We start from the raw sequence: 12,928 nt of genomic DNA, 5'->3' as shown, positions 1-12,928 counted from the left end.
GAAATCAGGAAAAAATTTGTTTTTTTAGATGTCGAAATGAATAATGTCAAAAAGTTATGACATATTAATGACATATTAAAGTAGATGCAGAAAAAGCACGCAAAGATATGAATATAATTAATAATTCCAAATTTTATCAAAATTTAAAAAATAACGTCATAAAAGTACTATTAGTAATTTCAAAACGCTTCTGCAGTATTACTTTATGACGTCATATTGTCAATACTGACAGTGAATAACGAAATGCAGCCATAATATTTTAATATTTAATTAAAAATGTTTGGGTGACTCACAAATGTTTTTAATGGTACTTCATAATTTTTCATACGAAATACAAACGATTCCATGTATAAACTTTGTTGAATTTGGATCCGGTTAATTATTTCGGTTAAGTACATGGTCCAAAAAAAGAATTATTAATTGTAATTAATAGAATGACTCACAAACCTTTTTATTTGCACTTCAAAACTCTTCATACGAAATACAAACGATTTAAAATAATAATTGTTACAACCGGAGGTTTTGTCCGGTCACGTACATACGAATCATATTAGAAGCTCTAAGCTTATTGGCTATCGCGTCACATTTTGTGTGCCGCGCGGCAAGTGTTTCCGCGTTCAATGTGCAGGAGCCATAAGTTAACTGGCGTTGGTGAAAGTGGCCCTAATATTTGGCGTTTCTTTACTTATTTGAAGAAAAAAGAAGAAGAGAAAGAGAAAAGAAGAGAATTCACGTATATGCCTATTTCACTTCGTGTGCAAAAAGTACAAATAGCAAGTGGTAGCAAGGTGCAATTACGAAAATTAAACATTCGTCAACATTCGTTGAATTCCGTAACCATTCGTCACTCGTCACAGGGAGTGTCTACTGTCTAGCTAGCGATGTAGCGTCGCAGGTTGCTGACTCAAAACTCGTGATTTTATTTAACGTATTTTTTTAATTTTATCTCTCTCCGAGAAAGCTTTATTCGTTATATAAGATCTAGTACATTTAAGTGAGTTCGATATCCACATTTGCGGCGAATGCCTTAATCGAATCGAATTATTGCACACCGAAACATTCGAACGAGAATATTATGAATTAACGAGGTGATTGTCGTCAGGGAGTGTCTTCAAGAACTTCGCTTTGTCAGTTCTATTGAATTTCTCGAAGTCACGTTTCAATGTTGTGACATTCTCGATCGAGATTAATAAAATACTCTAATCTTGAATCTGGAAATTATAAAATGTCTGTTGTATAATTACAAGATGTCCGCAATGATGTCTCGTTTATTAATCACTGCGGTGTTCTCGCTAATCCTCTTACTTCCTGCGCTTGCACAAAATATCTTATACGGAGAAGAGTACAAGTGTCCCCAGCATTGGATACGATTCCAAGAGTCGTGCTATCGTTTTGTCAAGAGCCCACTGAGACCACGGGAAGATGCACACAGAAATTGTCAAGCATTCCAAGGTGATCTGCTTACCATTAATACAATGGAGGAGCATGGGTTCGTGCTTCATCAGTTATTGTGGCAAGATCCACAACATCGCCGATGGTATACCGGAGTCAAACTCCAGAGTGGTTTATGGATAAATGAGGCAGACAGTACGACAATGATAAACATGGATAATGCCTTTCTACCTGAGCCTGTGGACAATATATTAGGAAGAGATTATTTAGCGTATTCCTATTCCAATAGTCTTCAGCGTTGGGGATTGGAAAAGGTTACTGGTAGAGAAGAATTGTTGTATATCTGTGAAGCACCTATTGCTACTCTTCACAACTTGGTAGAAGAAGATCGTACTTATCAGTATGGAATCAACATTGACAACCCACTTCAAATACCAAGGGGACCATATTTTACAAAGCAGCCCATAAACAAAGTATTTGATCAGTCAAAGAGAAATGTAAAAAATGATGTCTCACTAAGCTGTTTGGCAGGTGGCTATCCTACCCCTACTTACGAATGGTTCAAGGAGACGTATGTAAACGATCGACTTGTTGCAACAAAAATTGATCCTCTTACAAACAGAAAATTTACTGTGAGTGGTGGGACACTTATTATCTATGATCCAGATTCGGTGAGATATCTTTTAGTTTCTTTTTTAAATATCATGTTATTTTAAAACTTATATTGAATTATGTAAGTTAATATATATGTTAATGAATATCAACGATTTTATTATTGTTTATAGAAAATAGATTCTGGCTTGTATCATTGTAAGGCAACTAACAAATTTGGCAAGATTATTTCTGAGAGCGCTGAACTGTCATTCGGATTCATCAATGAGTTTAATTTAAAACGTTCCGAAGAACGCGGAGATAATCATTGGGGTAAAGTAATATACTGCGATCCACCACAGCATTTCCCAGATGTATCATACTATTGGATGCGTGAATACTTTCCCAATTTCGTTGAGGAGGATAAACGCGTATTTGTCTCACATGATGGAGCGCTTTATTTTTCTGCTTTGGAAACAATTGATCGAGGAAATTATTCTTGCTATGTTCAGAACATAGCATTCGACATTGGACGTAATGGACCATTTTTTCCATTAAAAGTGGACATGCACTGTAATTATTTTGGATTTTATTTTAAGCATCTAACAGAATAGAAAACAATGACATAATAAATATAATAACTTTCTAAATTTTTCAGCTTCCTTCCAGCAGTTGAAATTCCCTAATAATTTTCCAAAAGCATTTCCAGAAGCACCAGTAGCTGGAGAAACCGTTAGATTGGAATGCATCGCGTTTGGATAGTAAGTTACTATATCGATACTTAATTTTATATTTCTTTTACATATATATGCGAATTTTTTTCTTGTATATGGAGGAACGAAAGCGATAATGGTGTGTCATTTTTTTAAACTTATCATTAACTTAAGATCATTGGTGCAATCTACTGAAGCAAATATATTGAAAAGAACCTTTTGTTTTTTGAAATTGTAATTAAGTAACATCACTATGATTTTCACCTCTCCATATATGGATTTTGTGAATATAATAAATAATTTATTTCCCCAGTCCTGTTCCGTCATACAATTGGACAAAAAGAGGTTCTATTTTGCCACGTGGAGCATATACGGCAAATTTCAATCGAGTATTGATACTACCTCGTGTACACGTGGAGGATCAAGGCGAATATGTTTGCCGAGTGTATAACGACAGACTATCCATCGAAAATTCTGTGCAGTTGACCATACAGGCGGCGCCTAATTTCACCATCCCGTTGATTGATAAGCACATGGATGATCATGCAGATTTAACTTGGACCTGTGAAGCATTCGGCATACCAGATGTCACTTACAGTTGGTTTAAAAACGGAGAACTCTTGGATATGTATACTCTACCGCCTGAAGATAGAGATCGTTATACTATACAAGATAATGTACTAAATATACGCCATGTGGATTTTGAAAGGGATCAGGCCATGTATCAATGTCGCGCAAGGAATCAGCTGAAAATAACGTATTCATCGGCTCAACTTAGAGTCTTATGTGAGTATTTATATATTCTCTTTTAATATTCAACTGTGCAATGTGAATGAAAAATAATGGATCATTATTTATAGATTCTTTAGTTATTATGTAAATATATGACATTATATAATATCTCTTTGATATTTCAGCATTTAAACCTTCCTTCAAGAAACGGCCTATGGAATCTGAGACATATGCGGCGGAAGGAGGTAATGTTACTATTGTGTGCAATCCCGAAGCCGCACCTAGGCCGAAATTTATTTGGAAGAAAGATGGAAACATAATCGGATCGGGCGGTAGGCGAAGAATTCTAGAAACTGGAAATCTTATCATCAATCCGGTATCGCGAGACGACGAAGGGACATACGTGTGCACAGCGACAAATCAATATGGCAACGATGAAACTCGTGGACGACTAATCGTGCTACGTAAGTCAATCACTTGATACTCAAGGAAATCTTGAATTTATAAGAAGATATATATTTATGCAAAAAGATATTAACAGATTGTATTAAATTATATTATATATCAGTTATCAAACAGTAAATTTAATATTTATTGTTTATGTTGTTTATATTTAAATTTGCGTTATATATTGTAAAAATTTAAGTTTTTTTCTATATAATTAACAATTAGTTTACATAGACGTAATTATATAAAATTGTTTATACATGTAGGTGGACCACAATTTGTCGAAAGACTACCGTCACAGATAGTTCTGTATTATAATCATAATCTGACATTACACTGTTTGGGTCATATCGACGAAATGTTGGATGTAGCGTATATCTGGACGCATAATGGTATGCGTATCCGTGATCGAGATTTGCAGAATAATCCGCGATTAAATATCGATGGCGAATATTTGAATATTATAAATGCTACATTCACTGAAGCTGGTGAATACGAATGTATCTTGAAAAGCGCCGTTGGTGCAATATCGAGCAAGCTTAATCTGATCGTGCAGGGACCTCCGGGACCACCTGGTGGAGTACAGGTGATGAGTATCTTGAAAACTTCAGCCACATTACGGTGGAGCGACGGTGCCATGAATGGCAAACCAATAACTATGTATACAATCAGTGCTCGAACAGATTGGAATCAAACGTGGTTTCCTCTTGTAGAAAGTAAGTTTGATATTTCATAATTATGATTTCTTACAGAAACGATTTCAATAATGAGTACATATTAATTATGATGCTTCCAGGATACTTGCAATATTAAATTAAATATTCCGACGCTTCTTCATTATATCTGTTTTCTCTTTTAGTCTTACATGAATACATATATGATTGCTTTTAGATATTACGGCTTTTGAAGCAGATAGATACAATGGCCGAAAAGAGGCGAATCTCGAAAACGTTCTGAATCCTTACTCCACTTACGAATTTAGTGTGCTTGCCTTCAATGAATTTGGTTACGGCCCGCCATCGTTACCCTCACCTCGATACAGCACTCCGTCCGATAAACCTGCGAAAGCACCGTCGAATATTAACGGTGGTGGAGGAAAAATTGGTGATCTCACGATCACGTGGGATCCTCTCAATCCGTCCGATCAGAACGGTCCTGGAGTCTATTACAAGATATTCTGGCGTCGCAAAGGATATGAAAAGGAATTCCAATCGTTATTCCTGCAGGAATACGGCAATATCGGTAGCAGTGTCGTGCCGATCCCACAACAGTATTACTACACAGAATACGAAGTGAAAGTACAAGCGATCAATGCAATGGGCGAGGGACCTGTATCTAATATCGAGACAATCTACAGCGCGGAGGACATGCCGCAGGTTGCACCGCAATTAGTGTACTCCATGAGTTACAACAGCACCAGCTTGAACGTCACTTGGCAACCTATTGAGCAGACCCGTGAGCGAGTGCGAGGCAAGCTGATTGGCCACAGAATCAAATATTGGCAGCAGACTATTTCCGAAGAGGATGCTACTTATTACTTATCACGCACTACTCGTCCTTGGTCACTTGTTGTTGGATTGCAGCCAGATACATATTATTACGTAAAGGTAAAGCTGAAAAAGATGCAAAGTCCTTTATTTGCATTTCTATATGAACTACTGAGAAGATACTTAATAAACTTAAAATATATACAATATACTTAAAAAAATTTAATTATAAAGTGTCGTAATGGTTTGAAATATTTATTTACATTATATGTTATATTAATTATTTAAAGAATACATAAATAGAAAGACATTTAAAATATACCGACAAACTTATAAATTGTGAGGAAGATTTAAATGAGAATCAAATTTCTTAAAGGTAATGGCCTATAACTCTGCTGGAGAAGGTCCGGAGAGTGAGCGATACTTAGAGCGAACTTATCGCAAACCACCGCAGAAACCACCGTCCTCGGTGAATATATATGGTGTAAACCCATCAACGATAAGGGTCGTCTGGCGTTATGTGACACCGAGTCTGGAGGAAGAACCATTGATTGGATACAAGATACGTGTATGGGAATACGATCAAGACATGAGCACGGCTAATGACACGATAGTACCAGGTGGTTCCAAGCTAGAGGCTTACGTCAACAACTTAAGTCCAGGCAAGAGGTATCGTCTAAGAGTGCTCGGATTTAGTAACGGTGGTGACGGCCGGATGTCGAGTCCTACCCATTCATTCCAAATGGGTGACACTGAAGCCTTTAGGAGCAGCGCTAAAAATAATATTTTAGACATCACTCTGGGAATAGTTTTCTTGTTGTTTTTGGTGTACCAATCTACAATTATGTATAATACAATATCATTAGTAACTGAAGGCTATAATAATTAATGATTATAATTTCGTACAGTTCTCTTAAACTGAAAGCTAAAGTATTTAACGAAAACAAATGTTAAATGCGATTTAACAAGATATTAGATCTTTTTTATCCAATGAAGTTGATATTATGATCTGCTAGATTAATCTTTGACGGGCTAAAAATTAATATTGCTACGTTGTTAGCGATTTAATGATGTAGTCGCTTCTTATTGTTTTAACAACGATAGCACTCAAGTACTTCCGTAACTTATTTTTTAAGAAGAATTATGATACTATGAGGAGACTGAAATCGATCTGCATTTGACCCAAATATTGCGAAAAATAATACAGTGAGTTCAGCATAATTTTTATTTTATATGATGAAGAGATACTCTGTGTGTCTATAATATATGTTTTTCGGCATATATATACTAATGATTCTTTAAAACTTACAAACAATGTATTCTTTTTTATCATGCAGCTAATTACATATAATTATGTATATATACACATACATATAATTATGTATATATACACATACGTATAATTATGTATATATATATACACATATACACGAAGTAGCAAATAACATATGCAAAATTTATATATATTTTTATACGTTTATTCATATATATACTTTTTTTATTGTCATTCTTATAAAATTCATAGATGCTAAACTTCAAATGTTAATGTCTGTTCTTTTTTTACAAAATTGTCACGTCTTTATTTTGTAATTTAAAAATAATATTCTACCTCATTCCATGGTATATTTTCGATATAAGCAAAATAATTTCGAATATATCACACACACGTTGAATAATATTTAAAAATAATTCAAAGAAATGCAGAGCTTGGGATTTAAATTTCTACACAGATTATTAAATCAGCAATTTATAAAAAAGTATGTGAACATATTTACAATGTACAAATTGTACTATATAAGACAGTCTACTTGTTAAAAACAACGGCACATTGATAAACGTTTGTGCTATGCTATTATGATGCTTTGTAAACACAATCTATCTAAGATAACAAAAATATGCATGTCCAGAAGTATATAGATGCCATTTGATCTAATGCGAGATAAATAATTATAAATTTTTGACACAAAGACGTAAAAGGATTAACTCGTAAAAAATATATTTAATGTTAATGAATATCATATACTATATGTATTAATACACAATTTACTAATGATTAAGAATTGATAACAACTGATAACAAATAAGAATGATGTAGCGTGCTAGTGTAAAAAGCAACGTAATTTTCCGTCCATATATACAGAAATAAAGATTGAACACTTGGCTAATTTTGACAATACTGCGAATTTGTTAATCATTGAATTATTCTAATACTGTATTATTAAAATTTTAATTAATACTGAATTGAATATTATTATATCTATGATATAATTTTTTTTACAAAATGCGTTTATATATGTTTTATATTATTAATATCAATTAATATTTTACATTTTATATCATTCTCTTTAATGAATTTGTATATATATATATATGTATATATATGCATCATTTATTTGATTAAAATATTTGGAAAAAAAATATGACAGTATTAGAATAATTCAAAGATATAGAAGAAAAGTTTTTTTTTATATAAACCAATAGTGTTCACCAAGTGTTCTTCTATAAGATATAATTAAGTATCAAATATTATATCATTATTTGATTATTGTATTATCTACGATGATTTAAAGAACGTATATGTTTTGATATATTTTTTTTATATTAGTATACAACGAAATTCATAAATGTGTTTATTAATTTATATTATATTTAAGTATGCAATCAAACTCTTACTACAAATGTTTTGAAACGTTTGATTGACTAATCACAAGAAAGAATTTTATTAATTGACCGATCAAAGAACGCTTTAAAGCATTTGTAGCATCATGTTGACGTAAATAGCGTTCATACGCAATGCAAATAATGAAGAATAAGAGAATGGTAGAATTGCTCTAATTGCTGGTTACCGACATCGGTTGCTTTATTAGAAGCAATTAGAAATAATAGACACCAGTAGCAATATCAATTTCTCTAATCTAGTATTTTCTTTTTTTATGCATTATTATGTACATGTATTGTATCGCAGATATATATATATATATACACGTATATAATATAAATTTTTTACAATTGTAACTTGTTCTTTACTTTTTGTAACAATTTTATAACATGCCTATATATTTTCAATTATTTGTATCTTTTTTATATACTCCATATTGTATCTGGTAACGATAAGTTACACCTTATATACTTATATTGATATTGAGGAGGAAAAGGGTGTCTCATACGACTCTTACTATTCATATTGCCCGCCGTAGGTCACGTGGTGTGTTTCTCTTTTCCTCTTTTTTTTTGCATTCGAGATATCGATTTTAGAACTCGTGGTCACGCGCAACAGACAAGTTCAGCTGATAGCCGGCTATTATCTCTTCAAAACATTAGGAATGAGGTAACAATATATTAATTGTGACGTTGAACTGCGACTCCAAGGAAGATTAGTTATCTAAATCGTCGGCGCCCCGGGTGTGATTCGCGAGAACAAGACTAGCAATCTTTTTTTTCTCTCGTTCGGTGAATTTTTGGAGGTTAATCATGCTGCGAGTGCTGGGCCGCTTAATGCGCTCGGCGCAGCTGTTCAGGAATAGCACGAGGATCATTTGCGTGTCGAACGCGAGGAACCTGAATCTATTGGAGTACCAGAGCAAAGAACTCCTGCGTGACTCTGGCATATCGGTGCAAAACTTCGCTATTGTCGATGACCTAACTCAGACGAATTCCGCCTTGGAGAAGCTACGTGAGTATCCCAGAATGTTTCTCATCATTTCTTCACGTACATTTGAGTTAGAGCTCGCAATGCACAATATTACGCTTTTTATTTTTTTTTAATCCATACAAAATAATACTATCTGTTAGGAGTCATCTGTAATTTGATAATTTACGTAGGAGCCGATATAACTATGTGTATTTTGCAGCTTTCTATTTCTTGCAGACACCGATGAGTTTGTTATCAAGGCTCAAGTCTTGGCTGGTGGTCGTGGTAAAGGCTGGTTCAATAATGGATTTAAGGGAGGTGTACATCTTACCAAAGAGTAAGTATTGATATAATTTAATTATTTTTAAAAAAATACTTCTTAGATGGAGTATTTTATTTATTGATAGATAAATTTTTATCATAATTTATTCTTCAAATAATAAAATATTTATTTCATTTTAGAAAATATATTAAAAATAAAAAAATTAATAAGAGATAATAATATTTTTATTCTCTTCTATTTTTTTTATTAAACATGATGACGTATAATTTATAGATTTTTTTATGATCATTAATAATATTTTATTTTATGATTTATTTTAGTCTTTTTCTTTCCTTTTTAATAGCCGTAATGCTGTTGCAAATTATGTGAAGAATATGTTAGGTCATCGGCTTATCACTAAACAGACTTCAAAAGATGGCATATTGGTGCAGAAAATTATGATAGCTGAATCAGTGGATATTGCACGCGAGACTTATGTTTGTATTCTCATGGATCGTCAGCATAATGGTCCTGTGCTGATAGCGTCTCCAGCGGGTGGCATGGATATTGAAGCAGTTGCAGAGAAACATCCCGAACAAATCAAAACCATTACATTAGACATTTATCATGGGATCGATGACGAAATAGCAAAGGACGTGTGCGTTTTTCTGGGATTTTCTGATATGGATATTCTAAAAAAAGCCATGTATGAATTGAAAAATCTCTGGAAATTATTTGTGGATATTGATGCTTTGCAAGTTGAAATAAATCCATTAGTGGAGACAACAGACAAGCAAGTAGTAGCAGTAGATGCAAAAATCGCATTCGACGATAATGCCCAATTTAGACAACAAGATCTATTTGCCTTAGAAGATGTCAGTGAGAAAGATCCCAGAGAAGTGGACGCGTTGCGATTTAATTTAAATTATATTGGCATGGATGGTAATATAGGATGTTTAGGTAAAGTACTTAATATTAATTAATATTTTTGCGATACATCAATCGTTGACTGCCATGTAGCGTTACATTGCTCACATTTTGTGTCAAAAAGTATCACAGTTTGATAATACACTCAATATTTACCGCACTTCTCAAAACTTGATTAAGCTTCATAATTAAAATACCATTTTTTATTCAGAGTTTTACAATTACTTTCGATTACTCAAACAAATAAATAAATAGAGAATTAAAAAATAACGTTATATGATGTTGTTATGTATACAGTGTGTTATTATGTATACAACTGTGAGAATTAACATACAATAAGCACAAACGTATTAACAAGAATGTTTTTACATTTGCATGTGTAGTAAATGGAGCTGGTCTAGCCATGGCTACAATGGATATTATTAAGTTGAATGGAGGATCACCAGCTAATTTTTTAGACGTTGGCGGTAATGTGAAAGAGGATCAAGTTTTTCAGGCATTTAGAATCCTCAGTGAAGGTACGTAATACATAGAATTATTTAAATACAAATATAAAATGTAAACTGATTTCTTTTTTTCGTCAGATCCAAAAGTCAAAGTAATTCTCGTTAATGTTTTTGGAGGTATTGTAAATTGTGTAACGATAGCGAAAGGAATTATCGCAGCATCGCAAAATTTAGGACTTAAAATACCGCTTGTTGTAAGGCTAGAAGGTAAGTACTTTTTCTCCTTTTTTATTAGCTTAATTCTTTTATTATTTTTATTTATAAATTCTATAATTTTATGGTATACTTATTTTTATTTGGTTTGTTGTAATACAATTTATGAATAAATTTGAAGTATTTTTTGGTAATTTATTTTTTAGGTACTAATGTGACAGAAGCCAAAAAAGTTTTGTCCGAATCTGGATTGCCCATTCTTACAGCGAACAACTTGGATGAGGCGGCGAAAAAAGCGGTAATCTCTGTAAAACCATAGTCATATCAGTACGACGATACACTGTCGACTTTACTAATATTTTTTTAAGACTGGAACTTATGGTTTTAATGTAAAGAAACAATAACTTTACATGAATAACTTGAGATAAAGAATTGTTTATGACTTTTACAATAGCATATTCCGTGTGAATATTGTTATGTCGATTGTTTTATATAGTATTTGATTTTACGTATTCGCATATGTTTACGTTAAAATGCTATGTATTGTTACATATCGTTGTTGAAAACTTCGCTTTCAATTTATCATCTGCAGTGGCATATACATTTCGATTACGTTTCTGTTAACATTAGATTAATATTTCAAAGATTATACATGAAGATTATACAGCTATTTGCTCTTCTCTAATGTATGAAGTAAAATGGTTACTAAAATTTTTTAATATTTCAATCCTATTAAAACGAAATCGGAATGTGTATTATTGTGTAATTTAAATTGCTGACCGAGATATTTAATTTTCAAATGTAGGTATATAGCTTCTGAAGTGATCTTGAATGCAGGTATAGGTTTTGACTCATAAGAGACGTTACACAACTGTCCGGCTTGATTCTCCGTGAAATATGTTGTTAAACAAAAATCTAAGAGACACGTATTTTTTTATACGTGCATTAACTCGTGTTTAAAGAGATTGTTAAACAAAAAAATTAAAAAAATTTTTTTCTTCACAACATGGAAGTACTCTTAAAATCGTACTTTTGTTTAAAAAATTTTTTCCATCTTTTATACTTCCGACGGTATTCGGCTCGAAATAGAAATACCATTTTTTTTTCAAAGGGATGTTTCACCCCTTGAACATGAGTTAGCGCACGTATTAAAAAATACGTGTCTCTTAGAGATTTTTGTGTTTAACAACATATTTCACAGAAAATCAAATCGGTGCCGGACAATTGTGTGATGTCCTTTGTCAATCTTGATTTGTCTCTTCACAGTTTGTTTCACAGTTAATTCGAACGTTGAACTAAGGATATCTTTATTGTTATTTAATTCTAATTTATGCATTGATTTATTATGCAATTATACGATTTGTTTTTGCGTGCCACTGTTAAATAATGAACAAACAATTGCATTATTCCACGTAGTTGAATCTGGCAGCGTTATTGAATTGCTCCTGCATATATACATATATATATATGTATACGTCCGATATATACATTTATATCCCTTTTTAATTTTGTAATTATAAATAGATTAATTCTTATTAGGATTTAAATTAGTTTGTACTGAAAGACAAAATAAATATATTTTTAAATCTTTTTAGTAAAATTCTGAGAGAGAGGGATTTCTTATTATTATTCTTTTAGTTTTATTATTTATGCTTTAAGTCTCCTGCACATTTATAACAATTTTCATTTTAACTATAGAAGAAAGTTCACATTTATAAACAATAAATTCACATTTATGTTCCTATTTATGTTCTTTTCGAAGTATATTATTATGTTTCGCAGCTTTATTGTAAATTTTAATACGTTTTTTCTACTTTGAATGTTCAATTTACACTGTATTTTTTTCATGTCCTCGAGAATGACACTCAAAGTCCGTAGACAAGGCTTGTGAATTCACGTCATTTTTAATCAACCGTGCTAATTGTCATCATCGAGAAATACAAACAGCTGATTAAATCTCCGAATTCTGGCGGAGCGAATAATCTTCGTGTCTTGAACATTATCGAAGACTATATTCCGTATTCAAGGTCCGCCGATCACGCGTGGCCGTCGCGAAAGGAAGAGCAAGAGTCTTAATACGCAATCGA

At 32.6% G+C, this 12,928-nt stretch overlaps 1 protein-coding gene across 1 annotated transcript; it reads left to right on the top strand.

Moving 5' to 3' along the window:
* The first annotated feature begins 860 nt into the window (after positions 1-860).
* On the top strand, positions 861-11,431 carry LOC108728550 (contactin). Its single transcript, XM_018457148.1, has 14 exons — positions 861-2,063; positions 2,178-2,556; positions 2,642-2,744; positions 3,010-3,482; positions 3,614-3,892; positions 4,142-4,591; positions 4,767-5,482; positions 5,739-6,181; positions 8,827-9,035; positions 9,231-9,330; positions 9,620-10,215; positions 10,566-10,700; positions 10,767-10,895; positions 11,048-11,431. Exons 1-14 carry the CDS (start codon positions 1,248-1,250, stop codon positions 11,158-11,160), a joined length of 4,941 nt encoding a protein of 1,646 aa, XP_018312650.1. The 5' UTR covers positions 861-1,247; the 3' UTR covers positions 11,161-11,431.
* The last annotated feature ends 1,497 nt before the right edge of the window (positions 11,432-12,928 follow it).

The sequence above is a fragment of the Mycetomoellerius zeteki genome, unplaced genomic scaffold, assembly GCF_001594055.1.
Source record: "Mycetomoellerius zeteki isolate Tzet28-1 unplaced genomic scaffold, Tzet1.0 scaffold62, whole genome shotgun sequence".
In the NCBI taxonomy this organism is placed as follows: domain Eukaryota; kingdom Metazoa; phylum Arthropoda; class Insecta; order Hymenoptera; family Formicidae; genus Mycetomoellerius; species Mycetomoellerius zeteki.
This window is presented reverse-complemented; position numbering and strand designations above follow the sequence as displayed.

Bases quoted from the DNA above. Each gene is read 5' to 3' on its own strand.
- LOC108728550 (XM_018457148.1), top strand. From the start codon at position 1,248: ATGTCCGCAATGATGTCTCGTTTATTAATCACTGCGGTGTTCTCGCTA. The intron at 2,064-2,177 runs GTGAGATATCTT...TATTGTTTATAG, and splicing joins TTATCTATGATCCAGATTCG to AAAATAGATTCTGGCTTGTA. The intron at 9,036-9,230 runs GTGAGTATCCCA...TATTTCTTGCAG, and splicing joins TTCCGCCTTGGAGAAGCTAC to ACACCGATGAGTTTGTTATC.